Source organism: Ursus maritimus, unplaced genomic scaffold (assembly GCF_017311325.1).
Source record: "Ursus maritimus isolate PB19 unplaced genomic scaffold, ASM1731132v1 scaffold_12, whole genome shotgun sequence".
NCBI classification, from domain to species: domain Eukaryota; kingdom Metazoa; phylum Chordata; class Mammalia; order Carnivora; family Ursidae; genus Ursus; species Ursus maritimus.
Window position 1 is genome coordinate 55,559,279 of NW_024423564.1, and position 19,030 is coordinate 55,578,308.

At 40.5% G+C, this 19,030-nt stretch overlaps 1 protein-coding gene across 1 annotated transcript in view; it reads left to right on the forward strand.

The window, feature by feature from the left end:
* CUNH1orf87 (chromosome unknown C1orf87 homolog) overlaps positions 1-19,030 on the forward strand; it is a 77,686-nt gene that overhangs the window by 26,611 nt on the left and 32,045 nt on the right. The window contains 4 exon segments of the mRNA XM_008690846.2: positions 8,353-8,491; positions 9,064-9,326; positions 11,493-11,614; positions 14,304-14,568. Of these exon segments, the coding sequence (XP_008689068.1) occupies positions 8,353-8,491; positions 9,064-9,326; positions 11,493-11,614; positions 14,304-14,568 (789 nt within the window).

Here is a 19,030-nt window from a genome sequence, read left to right on the forward strand (position 1 = left end):
GTATATAATAAAGATGATAAACTGTAAATTAGTAGGGAAAAGATGGACTTCTTAGTAAGTAATACGGGGGTTACGGGATAGCCACAGAGAAAGTCTTAAATTGGGCCTCTCGTATATTGTACATACATAGGAGGTACACTGGGATATATTCCAAATGGATCAGAGGTTGAAATGTAAAAAAAATAATAAGCCTACACGACAGTGCAAGAGAAGGGAAGATTTCCTCTGTAATCTGAGATAAGGGGAAACTTCTCAACTGTGATTCAAAATGCAGATACAATAAGAAAAAAGGGATAATTTTGACTATATGTATGTGGTCAGAACCACTGGGTGCAAAGCGTACATACATACCTGACAAACTGTGGAAGAAATCTGCAGTTTATATCCTAGATAAATATATCCCTAACATATAGAATCTTCTATCAAAAAGAAAAAAGAAAAAGAAAGACAGTAAACTCTTAGAAAAATGGGCAAAACATATGGACGGTTCACACAAAGATAAATGTACGTGGTCCTTAAGCATATCAGAAAATACAGTGTTGCTCTTAATAAAAGGAATATGAATTAACACCACCCTGAGATACAATTTCTCACAATTACACTGGCAAAAGTCCAGAAAATCGACAACATACTTTGTTGGAAGGTAGAGGAAGTTTTAAAGTAGAAAACCGCTTTGGCAGGAAATTTGGCAATAATTAGCAAAACTACATATGCATTTATTGGTTGACACGAAAAATCTCACTTTCAAAAACCTATCCCAAAGATACACTGGAAAAAATGTGAAAAGATTTATGCAGAAAGTATTCATTGTAGCATTACTTGTTGCAAAAAAACAAAAAAACAAACAAACAAAAAAAAACGATAAACAACCTAAATTCCCATCCATAAGGGACTGGTTGAATAAATGACACAGTACATCCACACAGAGTATTATAAAAACTTTAAAACTGTAAAAAGGAATGAAGACTATCACAATATATACAGTTTTACAGTATGTGAATATCCCTATGTATCATTGTATGGAGTCATCTAACTAGATCTATCATTAACTAAATGAAAGCAAGGTGAAGAAAAGTACGTAGATTATGCTTTGAGGTATCTATCTGTCTGTCTATCATCTATCTATTGCTTATGCTTCTAAAAATGAAGGAAATAATAAAAAGGATTTTAAAAAGTGGTTATCTATTGGGGATAAAGGGAAAAGGTTGGAAGGATCAAGAACAGAAACAACTCATCTCTGAAAAAATCGTTTTTGTAGATTTGGCTTTGGAACCACATAAATATTTCCCATAAGTAAAAAACAAATTTAAAAATTAAAAAATCAATTCCTAAAAATAAAAAACGAAACAAGTGTGTGTTAGTTATCTATTGCTGAATAACAAATTGTCCCCAAACATAACCACATACATCAATAACCATATATCGTCTTGCACTGTTTCTGAGGGGCAAGAATCCAGGAGCAGCTTAGATGAGTGGTTCTAGTTCAAGGTCTCCCCCAAAATTTCACTCCAAATGCTGGCCAGGAATGCAGTCACCAGAAGACGTGGCCAGGGCAAGAAGATCTACTTCTAGGCCTGTTTGAATGGCTCTTGACAGACGCCTCAGTTACTTGGCTAGCTGTTGCCAGAGAGAACTGTCTTTTCTGTATTGGGGCCTCTCCACAGGACTGCTGCAGACATGGTATCTGGCATCCGAAAGACGAGTTAGCCCAAAAAGAAAGATAGAGTATGTGCACCCAACCATAGCAGTAAGCCCCATGTCTGTACTAACCTAATCTCAGAAGTGACGCACCATACTACAGGATTTTGTTGGTTACAGGGGTAATCCTACTGAGATGTGGTGGGGGAAGGACCGCACAAGAACGTGAGTCCTAGGAGGCAGGCCACCTAGAGCCACCTTAGAGACTGGGTACCACATGAACTTATGTACTAACTGGCAAGAAAACCAAAGAGAATGGAACTATTTAAATGACCTTTTTTAAAAGATGTATTTATTTATTTGAGAGAGAGCATGCGCGTGAGCCAGTGGCGGGGGGGGGGTGGTGAGTTCCCCGCTGAGTGCAGAGCCTGACTCAGGGCTCTATCTCACAACTCTGGTCTCACAGCCCTGAGATCCTGACCTGAGCCGAAATCAAGAGTCAGAGGCTTAATGGACTGAGCCACCCAGGTGCCCCGAAAATGACTTTAACACATAATGACTTCACTGTGTGTCTCTAGTGGGATGTATGCTCTAAGGAAAATATTTTTTGAAAAACTATCTTCTGATGTTTTCAGTAACCATTACACTGACATTATTATCGTGTGTATGTATGTAGAATAAAGCAAATGGGTCCTCATCTTGGTGGTTTTAGATTTGGGATTTCTGGTGTAGGAGAAATGAAATATAGATACAGTATTGATAAGATTATATAAAACCCCAAAGTCCTACATTTGAATTGGGAATATTAGCATGAATGCCTCTTAAAAAAAAATAGACTTCCTAGCTTTGTTCACTGAAAAAACACAGAACCAATGACCAACCTGTAGCGATGGGTACAGCACCTGCATCGTGTTCAGCACATTCTGAAGGCTGATCCCACCTTTGGGCCTGGAACATGTATTTATACCAAAAGCAATGAAGATAGCAAACACCTTCCATGACTTGTCAAAAAAAGACTTGAAATCTAACTTAAAATGGCTCTCACCACAAACAAAACAAAACAAAAAAACAAAACCAAGGGGAAAAAAAACCCCAAACCCCTTATATTTTGGCTATCAGTAAAAATAACAATTATAATGATTTAAATGCAGTGTACATGTATAAATCTATAACATTATAGTGATTCTTTAAAAAAAAAAAAAAAAAACCTCATTGGTTACCTCCGAAGAATGCTAGGGAACAAACTTTTTAAAACTGGTAAATCAAAGCAGCATTTATTGTTTGTCTTTACTATACAAACGGTATTTTAGATAATAGTTAATGAGGGCAGTTTCTCCGAAAAAAAAAAAAAAAAAGGTATTCCTATTAATCTATTAGTAAATGAGAGCTGATAATAGGATAAGATATCATCATTTCCAAAACGCTAATGAAAAAAAAAAAAAAGGACTAAAGCAACAAGTTATCAGTGCCTGTGAAAGAAACAAAACCTGACAGCATTTGTTTACACGGGGCAATGCACCACCTATGTAAAGATCTCGCTTAAAACAATTGAACTTGAAGAAGAGCAAGACCCTAGTTCTAACTATTATTTTACAAGAAATATGTGGGAGGGTTTGTTAAACGGCATAGAAATACAAACAACAAAATCCAGACTGCAGAAAATTTTATAGGGCAGACAACACAGCTTCTTCAACAAATAAATTGCAAGGGGAAAAAACTGCACTGAAAGGGGCGGTGGGGGGTGCAGATAGGAAGAACTAGAAATTTAAAAAGATGTGAGAGATTTAAGTCAATTGCAATATATGGATCTTCTTCGGTTCCTGTTTTGAATAAACAAACTGTAAAAATAAGATTTATCAGATGATTGGGGGATTTTGAACAGTTGACTGGATATTTGATGATGTTAAGGGATTGCCATTTTTAAAAGTATTATAATGTTATCATGGTTATATTTTCAAAGAGTCATTATCCTTAAGGCAGTGGTTCTCAAATGTGGGCATGCATTACAAGTATTGTGGGGCTTACTAAACCACAGATTTCTGGATTCCAAACCCAGAAATTCTTATCCAGTGGCTTTGGCCTGCGTCTCAAGAATTCACATTCCTGAGTAATATTCCATTGTATATATGGACCACAACTTCTCAATCCAGTCATCTGTTGAAGGGCATCTCGGCTATCAAAAAGAACGATTTCTCAACATTTGCTGCAACATGGACGGCGCTGGAGGAGATAATGCTAAGTGAAATAAGTCAAGCAGAGAAAGACAATTATCATATGATTTCTCTCATCTATGGAACATAAGAACTAGGAAGATCGGTAGGGGAAGAAAGGGATAAAGAAAGGGGGGGTAATCAGAAGGGGGAATGAAGCATGAGAGACTATGGACTCTGAGAAAACAAACTGAGGGCTTCAGAGGGGAGGGGGGTGGGGGAATGGGATAGACTGGTGATGGGTAGTAAGGAGGGCACGTATTGCATGGTGCACTGGGTGTTATATGCAAGTAATGAATCATGGAACTTTACATCAAAAACCAGGGATGTACTGTATGGTGACTAACATAATATAATAAAAAAAATTAAAAAAAAAAAAAAAGAATTCACATTCCTAACACATTTCTAGGTGTTGCTGAGGCTTCTGGCCCAAGGACCACACTTTGAAAACCACTGCTTTATAGATGCATGCTGAAAAAACTGTGGGTGACATAATATACCATCTGTGGTTTACTTCATTTCTGGTGGCGGGTGATGTGGGTATAAATAAAACAAGAATGGCATTGATAATTACGGCTTGGTGATGAGTATATGGAGTTCCATTATACTATCCTGGGCACATGTGCCTAGGCTTGAAGTTTTCCACAATCACAAGTTAAAATGTAAAGAAAATATAAATTTTTACAAATATAAATAAAATAGTCAAATGATTAATTCTAACGTTGTATTGATTGAAGGTATATATTAACATCATATGTTAAATCTATTAATTTGGAAATACTGCTTTTTTCAATTCTACATTTCTTGAGAAATCCTATCAAGCTTTTTATATGCATCTTTCTCGTGGTTGTATTTATTATCACTAGCATCCCATTTTGAGCCATTTAACAGCTTTCTAGAACACATCAACACCTTGGTCTAAAATGTTGAAGAAACAGAACTTTTCAAATCTGCATTTGATGCTGTCTCTGCAGATTTTTTCCCAAGCCCCAGCTATGCATTGTACAATATTAAGACAATTTGTTGTGTTCACTTGTCTTAGAGGAAAGTGTTCACGGATTCCAAAATATAACCACTTTAAAATAATTTATAAGGAATCTTTAAAAAAAAAAAAAAAGACTTGTTTACACTCCTAACATTTGCAAGTTTCCAACACCCCAAGAAGGATTACTAAATCTGTGTTCGATTTCTGTGCTCCATTTGTAACAATTCCTCTAGGTAAATATCACAAAACTAGTGTTACGCCCCAAACTCATTTCAAGCTACTGTGTCATCCGCAAGCACTATTTTGTGATTCAAAGTAAAGGAAATGACAGAAAACTATAGTATTGGAGATTTTACAGATACTGTAGCCACTCTTGACATCAGAAACATGATGCTTCTTGGTCAACATTTTCCATTTTATCTTCTTTGATACTTTGTGGATACACTGTTTTGAAAAACAACAGCCCAGGGTGATTGATGGCAGTGAAGAGAGAGATCTAAAGCCCCCGCATAGGCTGGGCCTGAACAAGCCATCATCACCATTTGACACTGTGTTTCTCCATTTGTCTGTCCAATTTGGCACTGTTCTTAAATGCCGGGAGTCAGCAGGACACAAAACAGTTCTGGCCCACACAGAGTTCACACTCTATTGGAGGGAGATACACAGCAAATAACAAAGTTTTGAAATTTACAAAATGTTGAAAATACATTATAGTGCTCATTGCTCACAGCAGTCCTGGGAGTAGAATATATATTCCTCTTTCCATTGGAGAGGCTAAAAAATGTATTCTGTGACAGTAAGGCTGAAAGATCTATGAGGGCAGGAATCCTGCCAGCCTTGTTCACCTGTATCCATCGTGCTGAAAACAAAGGCGTTCAATGAGAGACTATGGACTATGAGAAACAAACTAAGAGCCTCAGAGGGGAGGGGGGTGGGGGAATGGGATAGACCGGTGATGGGTAGTAAGGAGGGCACGTATTGCATGGTGCACTGCGTGTTATACACAACTAATGAATCATCAAGCCTTACATCGGAAACCGGGGATGTACTGTATGGTGACTAACATAATATAATAAAAAATCATTAAAAAAAAAAACAGAAAAAAATAAATAAACTTTGGTGTTGAAATGAGAAAAGGGACACCTTGCCTCCGTTAGAATGATGAAGTACTGATAAATGCTCCTTCAGCGGACTGCCAAAGAGAAGTGTATCAGTTCTCAGAGGCAGAAAAGTATTTCTACGTGCCTGAAAATGGAAATGTTTTCTATTACAAGTAATTTCCAATGAAACCTATTGTTCTAAGAAAATGTTCTAAGAAACACCTGAAATGCCTAGCCAAATATTTTAGAGAATGAATCTGCTCTCTGGACCGAGTGAATGTGGAATCCCTCTCGTCCTGGGGTTGTGATAAAAAACAGGGTTCAAGTATTATCTGCACAATTTACTAGGGGGTAAATTTAGACAGTTCTGACCCAGTCATAGCTCTACTGAAAACATTTCCATGGCTCCCCATTGCCCTAACAAGAAAGCACAGAAGTTAATTGGACTTGTGGCAATTCACCCCCTTTTGCCTGTCTCCCACTGCAACCTTATCGTTTGTCTTTTTCAAAAACTTAAACTATGCCCTGGAAGCATCCATCTCTCTCTCGGGAGCCTGGGTGTAGTTTTGAGGTTTTCAATACCCAGTTTCCTTTTCCTGGGCCCTTCTTTCTTCTCTTCTCCTCCCTCTCTACTCGTTAGCCTATCCAAATCCTAATCTAACCCATCTTTCAAGCCTAGACTTCAATGTCTTTGCCCCCAGACCTGGGCCACCAAGTCCAGGTTAGGTGGACCTGTGGACAGTTCTGACGTGACCCTCACTGCTCCGCATGATGCTGTCATGAGTGTTTGTTGTCCCCTCACCATCTGCAAACTCTGAGAGACCAGGAGCCAAATCCGTTTTGTTCACTGTAGGCCTATCGCGCTGCCTGGCCCAGGTTAGGCAAGCCATAAATATTTCATAACTGATATTTAATAAACTGACTTAGCTTCTCAAAGCCTTGGCTTTCCAAATATAAAAGGATGCTAACACTACCCGCCTTATAGGCTTGTTGCAAAGATTAAATGGAACGACATAAACAAAGCATCCATGCTGTGCCTTGTACGGAGTATGTGCCCCATTAATGTCTTGTTATTTTTATGCCTATTCTAGAACTCTCTGGCACTCCTGCTCACTCACTCTAGAGAGCCTCCTGATTTTTCTTTAAAATGCTTCCTGACTGTAAAGCCCCTGTGGGTTGCTCTCCGTATGTCAGGTTCTGTAACAGGACTACTGAGTACAGACATTCAGTTTTCAGTGAATCCTTCTGATAACCGTCTCCTTTCAATTGTCTGATATTAAAAATAATCATGTGCCTCCATTTGTACACAGAATGTTATTTTTGTCCGGTATGACAAGATAACAGATATAGCGACACCTGCCTTTGAAAGAATAGTTTCTTAACATTTCCCACGCAAAGGGGGCATGCGACATCACAGGAGGAAGCGCCGTGCTCAGTCGGGAGGCAGCAGTGAGCAGACAGCTCGGGCTACAGCCTTTACTGCAGTTTCCATGGGGAAGGCAAGGCAGGGTAGGGTAAACAGCTTCGGACTGGCTAGTCTGCATAATGCCAGCAGGCTTCGAGCCTAGGGGCTGTCCCTAGTTGTCTAGTATCTGGACTGGGTTGATTCGGGGCAGGGGAAATATTTGCTTGGAGAGAACTTAATTAACCCTGGGAAGGGCAATCTCTTGCAGTGAGCAAGTCTACCCAAGATGTCAAAACATCATAAAATCTAGAAAATTAAAAAAAAAAAAAACCAACCATGATTAATATACCATACACCACTGCAGGAGGAAATGGTACTTGATCACTGAACTATATTCCATCATTTGTTCTGTTGTAACCTTTAATAACATTGCTCTTCGGATATAACATGCTGGGCTTTTTAATCTCTTCTATTCCATTCTTGACAAACTTGAAATTGCCTTTGCTGCCCTTGCTCAATCTGCTAATTAAAACAGCCTAAGAGGGCGCCTGGCTGGCTCAGGCAGGAGAACCTGTGACTCTTAATCTCAGGGTTGTAAGGTCAAGCGCCATTTTGGGCATGGAGCCTTCTTAAAAAAATAAATACAACAGCCTAAGGATACCCTTATCTCTAATGAGAACCTAACTTTTGCCTATAAATACCTTACGTTATACCCTATATTTCAGACACCTTTTCTCTTGCACAAATGAAACCGCATTGTTTGACTGGTAATGTGTTTGTCAGACATGTTAATTGCATAATGCTGAGACGGATGTTGAGGCAAGCTTTCTTCTTTGGGAACTGAAAGATTCAGTGACTATATGGGCTGAGTCATTTGGAAGTGGGAATGTGTTTTTAAGAGATTCGTTCCTCACTCCTATTCTCCCTTCTTTCCTCTTTCTCTTTCCCTCTCCCCTCTTTCTTTTCCCCTCTCCCCTTCTAATCCTTACCACCATTTGTCTTTCTTTCTTTAAGATTCCCATCCAGGCAAATGCCCACTCCAGCTCGGTACCAATTGGAGACCAGTCCCTCTCCTATATCCATGGCCTCCCCAGGAGAAATATTAGAGACCGGTCCTTGGAACAGATGGCAAGGGACAGCTCTGACCAACCTGAGGAGCCTATACTAAGACTGGACTTGTTTTCTACTGTGGATGAAGGGTATTATTTGATGCCTGTAGATTTTAATGTGGAGCAGATGAGACATTCTGAGGATGGACTGGGGGACATCAGAGGCCATATGTCCAACCAGCCTCCAAGAAGCTCGCTGGTGAGCTCACAGGCAAACCTCAAATGTCTCAACTGAACTTCTCATCTTTCTCCTACCTTCTTCCTTACAGATCCAATGGGTCTCTAAGACTTGGTAGTCTAAATTCCCTTATAATTAAAAAAACCACATTTTACAGAAGGCCTGTGATATAGTTTATGGAACCTTCTAACAGAGTATGCACTCCAAAATGATTTGCTTCTTTGCTTCTCCTGAAGGCAAAGTCCTGAGGCATTGCAAACAATGAATACACCCAGATTGAACACCTGTCTCCAGTGTTAGCAACTTGTCCTGTTCTAGGCTACGCCTGAAAGTGGATGCTCTGATACCAGCCCCACTAGGCTTCTGCTCGCTTGCATTGAGCCTCAGCCTTTTTATCTCAGAGCCCCGTTGATGTATTGTTGCTGTTGCTCCTGTGTCAGGATTTTGGCCAGAGGCCAAGTGGAACAAGAGAAGATGCTTTTCTTCTCGCCCTGGTCAGAAGAGAACTCAGATCACGTCCTTTGAGTTCTGGCTTACTAGAAAAACTTCAGAAAGAGCTGAAGACCCTGGATCCTATCTCTTCAGGATTTCTTCTCCAATCTCAACTGAGCCGCCTTTTCTTGAGGCACGAAGTCCCTCTGCAGCTACCAACAGTCAAGAGCCTTTGCCAGAGGTTTTCTAGGAAGGACTCTCCAGAAATGGTACAGCCATGTTGCTATTTTAAGTGTGGTTTCCTTTTGTTTATTTTACTCGTACCCACCAGAGTAATTGAATTAAAAGGTTCGTTTCTTTCTTAAAAATAACCTTTACTATTGAGCCTTAAGATACAAAGCTTATTTTTATTCATATGTGGAAATTTCTAGTCAAAATAGATGAGAATAAAAAATAGATTAAGTTCTTTTAGCCCTATTTGATATCTTTTAAAAGATTTTTCTATCTTGACTTTCTTTGTCTGCTCTTAGCACTATTGGGCTGGTTACAGATTTAGGATAATGGGCTCACTTGAGTCTCATTGACAAGTTGGTCAGGCTGTAAGTTCTCAGATAAGAATGGAGAATTTGACCAGATGTAACAGGACAGTTCCTAGAGAGTTACAGGTGGGAGGTATCTTTGAAATTGAATATAACCACCATTTTACTAATTAGGAAACTGAGACCCAGAAATTGCTCAGTGCACCCAGGGAATTAATGGCAGACCAGGGCAGGGATAAAGGCTCCCCAGTGGCAAGTTCAGGGTTCTTGCTCTGAGCACTGCACTTTCCAAGCTTATATTTGTGGGTGCTACAAAGCACAGTCCAAGTGCAACCGAGTTCTAAGGGAATATATTCTACAATAGGAAAAAGTAATGGCAATGCGTAAATCATGAGTGAGCATGTGCTGATAGAAAACCAGGCCCAGGGGCGCCTGGGTGGCGCAGCGGTTAAGCGTCTGCCTTCGGCTCAGGGTGTGATCCCAGCGTTCTGGGATCGAGCCCCACATCAGGCTCCTCCGCTAGGAGCCTGCTTCTTCCTCTCCCGCTCCCCCCACCTGTGTTTCCTCTTTCACTGGCTGTCTGTCTCTGTCAAATAAATAAATAAAATCTTTAAAAAAAAAAAAAAGAAATAAAACCAGGGCCAAACCAACCTCATAAGAGTAGTCTGAGAATTTAGTAATATCATAAATGCAAATTACCTGGTCATGTGCTTAACATTTAATAGGTACTCAAGTAAATGTTCTCTCTCACGCCCATTTCTAACCAGCTATAATTAGTTGTATATTGATGATAAGTATTTGTGATACAATTCGACTTAGTACAATCACTGTGAATCTTCAGTTCCATCAAATTCTCTGGCCTGAGACCAAATTTATATCAGAACCCTATATAGCTTCCCTCCCCGACTGTTACCTCTTCCTCTACCCTGGGATTGTCTGCCCACCAGAATCCCTAGGATGTCATCCAGACCCGCAATGGACATTGACAAATTCCTTCAGTCCTTTCCTCGGGGAGAAAAAAAAAGTGTGGAGGAGAGGTCCGTGAGATTTTTCACTTAGCTTAATAAAAGCCTGTCCTCAAATAATCTGAATATATCTGCTGGATATACCTACATAGAAGCCTATGCTATATATAATAAATATATAAGAGATGTGAGAGAGAAAGATGCTAGAGGTTAGGTTAGGCTGTAGTAACAAATAACCTCAAAGTGTCAGCGGCCCAAATCAACAAAAGTTTATTTCTCACTTAAGTTTCCATAATAAGTCAGCCATGGTACTGTCATTATCTTAGCTCCAAAACCCAAGCTGATGAAGCAGTGACTCTGGTATTTTTGGATATGCTGGCAGAAGAGAAAAAAGAAAGCTCTGGAATATCTCGTGTAAGCAGTTTAATCCTCAACCAGAAGGAGCACACGTCACTTCCGCTCACAACTCATTGGCCAGAAATGTTCCCATGCCCCTAGCCAACCACAGGCAATCAAAAGGGAGAATAATAGGAATATTTGGCAAAAAGCACGAATAATTATTATACATAATTTTTAAAACGAGTTAAGAAACTTTTAATGGAAGTTATTTTTTAAGATTTTATCTCTTTATTTGAGAGAGAGAGAGCACAATTGGGAGGCACAGAGGGAGAAGGAGAGAGAATCTGAAGCAGACTCTATGCTGAGCTCAGAGCCCGATGCGGGGCTCGATCTCACGACCCTGCGATCATGACCTGAGCTGAAACCAAGAGTCGGACACTTCACCGACTGAGCCACCCAGATGCCCCTTAATAAAAGTTTTTTTTATTAAAACATTTCCAAATACTCTATCTCAACAAGCATTTCCCTTATGGGCATTTCTTTCTCCTACATAGACGTTAAAGGAGGATGTTGTTTCCTGTTGGATTTTCAGGTGAATTATGGAAAGCTCCTCTGGTTTCTAAAAGCTGCAGCTTCAGATGATTCACAGCAAAGCAAAGAAACTGTGGGCAGCAACCCGAGGAAAACTCAGGGTTGTCATCATCATGGCCAAAGGTACTTTCTTTCTTTCCTTGGGCATAGCGTTCCTAGACTTCTAGAACTGGCAGTGACTTTGGAGGCCCTTCACCCGAAAAGCTCACCCAATGTAGAATCACTTGGCCCTTCACCAACAGTTAGCTTACGCTTATCAGTTCCTCTCTCTCGTATACAGACCCGCACAGGTTATCTGCAGCAATTGCATAGGTTTCTTGCGATCAAGCATGTGTCTGATTTTATGAGGTTGCCATATGCCAGTGAAAGCCCTCATCGTGGAATAAGAATGATCGTGTACTGGTGCAGAGCTCCAGGCTATGAGTGTGATTCCAGAAATATGTTCGGTCAGTGCACTCCTGGCTTACACGCACGAGCAAGGAAGGGTTTCAGGTACCAGAATCAATAACGTAATCTCAAGGGAAAGAAACAACACAAAGTAAAAATGGGATGTGAGGAGTATCTTCAGAGAGGAGGCACAGTAAAGCATGATAGTCTCTGTGTTCTCCAAGAAAGGTGACAAAGTGCAGTGGTTAGGAGCAGAGCCTCCATTAGCAGAAGCCTAGGCTCAATTCCTGTTTCTGCCATTTAATGGCTTTGTAACCTTGGGCTAGTCACTTGCCCTCTCTGTGCTTCCATTGTGAAACGGGAGCCATAAGAGATTTCCCTTCACTTCATAGATTTGGAGAGTAACTTAACACAAAGTTCTTAAAAACAGTACTTGATACATAAGAAATGCTATATAAATTTTTTTTTTCTATTTTTAAACTATCCTACCAGAAGACACCCTTCGGTTACAAATAATGGGACACAGTGGGTAAGAGCCACGGTATTGACATTTATCACTTCACTCTAGGAAAGTAGTTTCCTGTAAAAATGGCCCTGGGGCAAGTGTTGGACTTGCTTCCTTTCTACAGTGTCCCTTTTTGTGCCCTTTTGTATTCGTCGAATACCAGCTGCTTGCCAGGCACACCTTGCCAGGCACAGTGAATTCAGAGCTTGGCAAGACCCCGTCTTTCCCTCAAGGCTCAGAGTACAAAGAAAGACACTGCCAGGCGGGCCCACCAGTGAAGTATCTGGGAGCGACTGTCCTATGGAGAGCCATAAAGCCCCAGAAATATTTACTAATCAGCAACCACACTTCATATTTACTAATATTTACTAATATTATTAATTTACTAATATTTACTAATATTACTAATATTACTTCATATTACTAATATTTACTAATCAGCAACCACACTTCATAAACACAGACCGCAAGATCTGGGCCCTGCTAAATGGTAGACTGTGCACTACACACATGCTACCCGTTGGCAGATGTGAGTCAAGGAGCCTGGACAGGAAGGCGTTCTTGAGCCCTAGACTGCGTTCTCTCTCTCTGCCTCTCTCTGGAATGGTCCCACACTCCTTTCCCTGCCTGACAGCCATTGGAACTACTCACTTGACATCTGAGGTTAGTAATAGTGTCTGCCCTGGACAGCTCGTGTCTAGCATCGTTCCCGGCACCTGGGAGATGCTCAATGCGTATTTTTTAATGTAATTGGCACCTCCAATTATCCACTTGCAGAGACATCTGGATACCCACTCTATAAAAATGGTGCCTAGAGAGATCACTTTGAACTCATCGGAGAAGGTGCTGCTTTATACAAACCAGACAGTGTGTTTGTGGAAGTGCAGAACTGACGGCCTATAAGGCACCCGGACTCTTTGTTAATTCACGTGCTGCTCGGGAAAAGGCCCTCCCGTGTTTTGTCAGGTAGAGCCTTTAATGGGGCAGCTCTGTGATGTTTAAAGAGCCTGCAGCATCACCTGTGGCAACGCGAGCGGCAGCAGCTCTCATTACCTAAGCTGGACCAGATGCAACGGCCTCCTGCAGCAGATTTCCTAAGAAACCCCACCGGCTGAAGCAAATGGCTTCCATACAAGTCCTGCCCATTTCGTACTTGCCGTTCGGAGACAGGAGCCAAAGCCTCACGAATTCATACCCCCAGGAACTGGCATGGCAAGAAAAGGAAAGAGGAAGGGAAACGTGTGATTCAGATCTGGGACGGATACATCTGATTGGCAAGGCCTGGGTCCTGTGCTCCCTCAACAAAGAGAGCCTCGTAAAGCACATAGCTGGTGTTTTCCTCCACTAGAGTGAGAGGCAGATTCCTGAGCTGGAGAATATTCTGAAGCGGGAAGGAGGGTGCAGAAACTATATGACCTAAACAAAGACAAACAGCCACTTCTTTTTTCCTGTACCATGTTTTCAGAAAATATGAGCTGTTAGGCCAAAACTCAAGTAAGACTCACAGACACAAACTGCAGAGTCAAGGATAACACGGAAAGTTCACTTGATTCAAGATTTCCTTCTATAGAGGTTCCATGGTTACAGGGATCTGGCAGGATCCGCTTTGCTTTGCCTGTGGCAAGGGAGAGTTTGGAAATTTGATTTGCCATCAATAATTATCTGGGCTTTAGAGAAGTAAGATCAAGCAGCTAAACTACTGTGGTCACTTGGAATTTTTCGCCTCAACCTGGAAAAAAGATTGAGAGTGAATTACAAATTTTGGTTTATGTTCTAGCCAAATTGGTTGGTGCCTCCTGGAGAAGAGACTCTGGTGGTCAGTAGAATGGAACAGACTGGAGATAATCTATGAAATCTCCATGCACAGACCCCATGACCAGGTTCCTAAGATTTAGGAGACCTTACTGGGTGGGTTCTCAGGGTTCACAGTGTACATCAGGGCCAAGAGATGTGGTGTGAAAAACACACAGTGGCTTTGAGTGGATCATGTATTCACAGCCTTTCCCCTGCCCCTCCACATGGTACTGTTCCTCGAGATGCCAGCCCGCAGTCAGAGGTGAGCAAGAACATGCTGGAGATCCTGACGGCACTAAGGGCAACCCATGGCAAACTCAATATCGAGGGGCTCAGCCTGAGTTTCTGAAAAGAAGACCGCTCTTTCTCCTGCTGCCTGCCCCCACCCAAGGTAACCAAAATTAGAGTTCCGATGTTTTTGTCTGCAAAGGCTACCTCAGGGTCTAGCAGAAAGCGCAGTTATGATCTGTGTTCTGCCTGTGGACCACATCATATAATTGTGCCTGAGAGGAGAAAAACAAAAGGAAAAAGGAATCGTAGAATGTGCAGAATTGGTCCAGGAATTACTTACACTGGGATATGTTCTATGTTAATAATAGAGAATATGACGACACCCAAATAATATTTCACAATGGAAAACAAATATTTTTTTTCCCAACGCCAAATGTTCATTTCTCACACCCTCTACCAGCTTCCAGTGACATCAGCATGCGACATCTCATTCCTTAGGAACACCCAATTTTTAGGAACTAATGCGATTTCTTGCTGATAGAGATTAGCGTGCTGTTCTGGGGCATTAACAGTGCAGACATGTTTTATGGAAGAGGATCCAGAACCATACGAACTCAAGTGTTGTCTTTGGCCAAACAAACCCTAGTCGTGAGGCTACCAGGTGAAATAATACAGGCAAAGTAATAATTATGACTATTACTACAATTCCATCAACAACAGCTTGTCACCACCAAGCTTTATTGAGTTCTTACTAAGTGCCAAGTGCTGCACTAAATGCTTTATTTACATTCTCTCATTTAACATTTACAGATAACTGCAAAATCTAGATAGATGTTTTAATACCCATTTAATGAAAAATACTAAGTCTCAGAGAGGCCAATCGAATCACCTAAAGGCCACAGCTAGCAAGCCACAGAGCCAGGGTTCAAAGTACAGAAGAGTACTGGATATTGAGAGCCAGAATTGGAACTCTACTTGGCAAAAGATATCTGGAACCATCCATTGAGTCCAGGATATAAGACTTAGAATTCCAGAGGAGTAGAAGGGATTTACAATTGCAGGGAAAAAAAGAAAAAGAAAGTGCTATAGAAAAGGTTGGAAAATGCCTTTCATCCAGGTGAACAGGGATTAGAATTGAGAGAATGAAGAGGAACAGATGACATTTACTAATGAAGCAAGGACACAGGGCGCTGGAAGTGGATTCTTATTCCAGGACAGAAGCAGCTTTCTCTGTGCTTTCATTTACACAGTCAGCTAAGCATGCAAAGGCAAAGGTCATGATAGTGTGTACGTATGTGTGTGTATGTGTATGAATAGTACACAAACATGTTTCACTGGAAAGAGAGAGAGAGCACACTGCAGGAGATGCCACACAATGCCAATGACTTTTATTATGTTCATAAGATCAGTGGAAATAGAATAAGCAGCAGCAATTCTGTTAGATTGGAAATTACATAAACCATCAATGAAGCTTGCATGTTCTCGGGTGATACTAGTAGACTAAAACATAAATAACTTGCAAATCAAAATAAATTTGCTTAAACTCTTAGAGTGTTCAGATTTTTCAGCTTGAAAAAAACTGGGTTTCAAATATCTATCTCCTACATCTATTGTGAGGATTAAGCAAGATAAGTATCTCAAGGCACTTAGCATGCTAATATATGAGGCATTCAGTAAATCCTAGTTTCTTTTTCTTCTAATAAAAAAAATAAGTATTTGGTTAAATTATTACTCAAAATAGCCCATGGAAAGAGGCTATTTCCAGGGTCAAGTGATGGCCACATTGAGCACTGGCTATCAGAGCTGGCCCTGAAAGCTTAAATTTGTGGTTCCTATCCAAGGAAATGGGGCACATTTTCCTTGAAGCTGGTCTGTCTCTCTTGAGCCATCTGGCATCTCTTAAGACATCTGGAACTCACTCAAAGTATATTGCAGTCTGGGAGGCATGTAAAATAGAATTCTGTTTCCCCAGAACGTGAGACAAATTGAGGCCCAAGGGACATTGGATACAAAAAGCAGCAGCAGCTGTACCCCCACATTCATGATCCTGGACATAAGACTTCAGGGTAGACTGGGAAAGGCTGTGAGTTGAGAGGGCTTCTCTTTTTGAACAGCAATTCTTAATCTCCTTGGAGTGTAGGAGAAAAAAATCACAGACTTCCTTAAGTTTCTCATGAAATCTATATACCCCATGCCCGTGTGTGTGGGGGGGGGGGGTGTCATCCTCGCAGCCATTTCAGAGGGCTCACAGATCATCTGTAGCTTCTCAGATAAATAAATGTAGCTTTGAAGAATAATCTGTGGGTCTTGCCACTCGAATGAAATTTTACCATTCTCAAAGAATGGTCTAAAAACATGTCAAATATCTACCATCCCCATTCTGTGGACTCACCCCTCCTGTTCCTCTAGCCCATTTTTGATGCAATGATGGCTTCTGGTAGGATTGCTGAGGCCATGGAGACCCACATCCAGGGTTCTGAGCACTGTGATAAGCCACTAAGGACAAGAGACTATTATGATTTCGGTTTCTGAGTTCTCCAGGAGCTCAGGGGAAAGATGACATTTTAAACATGTCACAGTTCTGTATGACAGATGCAGTGATGGCAGTAACTTGGAACACAGAGAAAGAACCACCACCTAGCCTGGCTTGAAATCCTCCCAAAAGATGATATAAATGCTAAATCTTAGAGGACAGGTGAATTTGGCAAAGAATTAGGAGGAGGGGCAGAGGAAGGGATGGGAAAGGTATTCCAGGTAAAAAGAATAATGTGAAACTGGACTAAAATGAGAGCACAGCTAATTCAGTGATCTGGAAGTCATTCATATAGACAGAATATAGAGGGTGTGTGGTGGCGGGGGATGGTGGGAGATGTTGCCCAAGTCAATGTTCGAATGGAAAACAGGAGCCGGTTTATGAAGGGTCTTTCTAAGGAGCTGAACTTTATCCTGAAGGCTCAAAGGGGTCATCAGAGCATATTATATATAACAGTGAATTATAGGATCAAATTTAAAATTTGAAAAAAGCACTCTAATGGAATACGAGGAATTAGGGGCAAAGAGACATTTTAGTAGGCTATTCCAATAATTCAAGCAAGGAATTAGGAGGTTTTAAACCAGAACAGTTAACAGGAGAGAGAGAGATACTAAGGAGGTGGGAAAGTAGGTCTCGGTGACTAGATATGGACCCTGAATTAGGAAGAATCAAAAATGACCCCCAAGGTCTGGCCTTGGCAGCTTGGTGGGTGGTGGTACCATTCTCTGTGGTAGAAAATAGATAAGGAGTAGCTTTGTTGGGACAGAGGATAGAATGAGGAGCTCAATTTTAAACACTTTGTTCTGGGTTGAGAGATTAAAGCTAAATAATGATTTAAAGGTCTTCAATGTACAGTTGAAGCCATGGGAGTAGCTAGGGTTATCCAAGGACATAATGGAAAGTGAGAAGGGGAGGTAGAGGAGGTCACTTATTGTTAAGGAATAGGTAGAAGAAGAGAAGCCGACAAAGGAGACTAAAAATAATCACAAGAGGCATGGGAGTGGTCAAGAGAGCCAAAAAAGAGATTTATAGAAGGTTGGCATGATCAGTCATGTTACATGCTATGAAGAGACCCTCTATAATTAGGACTGAAAAGTAGTCATGCAGTTTCAAACCATGGAAGTTACCAGTGACTTGGCAAATACAGTTTAAGTACAGTGATGGGGTAGAATGCAAATGGAGCCTTAAGTGGGAAGAGAGGAAGTTGAGAGAGCATCTGTGCGCCACTCTTTCAAGGAGCATTTTGGGGAAATGAATATTTATTTCACATGTCATTTTCTAAATAACATAGACATTTTATTTACATTCGATTAAAAAACATTTCCTTACTAAACAGAAGAAACTACACATAATGAAATGTTTGCTTTTTGAACAAGGGTCATCATTATGAATATTCAAGCTTTAAACAATTTTAGTAATAATCCTGAATAACATTAAGTTGCCAGGATTTTCTGGTAGATGTTTTTTTTTTTTTGCTCCTTTATAACTGTCAGCTCTTAGCAGCCATCAATCAATCTGCTTCTAGGAAACTTGATGTACGATTTCTAATCTGCTGTTCATTTTAGCCTAGAGCAAAACTCGGTGTTGCCAGAAGTAAATGAACTGTTTTTAGAATAACCTCTTCCACTGATGTTTAAAAATACATTAATAGGCTGTAATCATGGGGATAATTCAATTTTCATTTAAGGAGTAAAATGGCATAATGTGACTAATTTCTACCTCTCTAAATTTATTTTTACCAGTCTCTGCCCATACACACTTTACTCTTTACTGTCTTCAACTCATTCATTCACTTCCCTGTTCATTTACATAATTACAAGTCTCAACAATTATTGATACTTTATTTTTTAACATGGTGCTAGACAAATGGTGATTCAAAAAAATGAATGAAACACAACTGTAGGCCTCAGTAAGCCAGTGTCTTGTAGAGAAGCTCTAGTGACCAGATCATTACTGCCTAGACTAGAAAAGGGTATAAAACTATAGTAGAGTGAATAATGTCAAAATATATGCAGTTTCATCAAAAACTAGGGATGTACTGTATGGTGACTAACATAATAAAAAATATTATTATAATATATATATACAG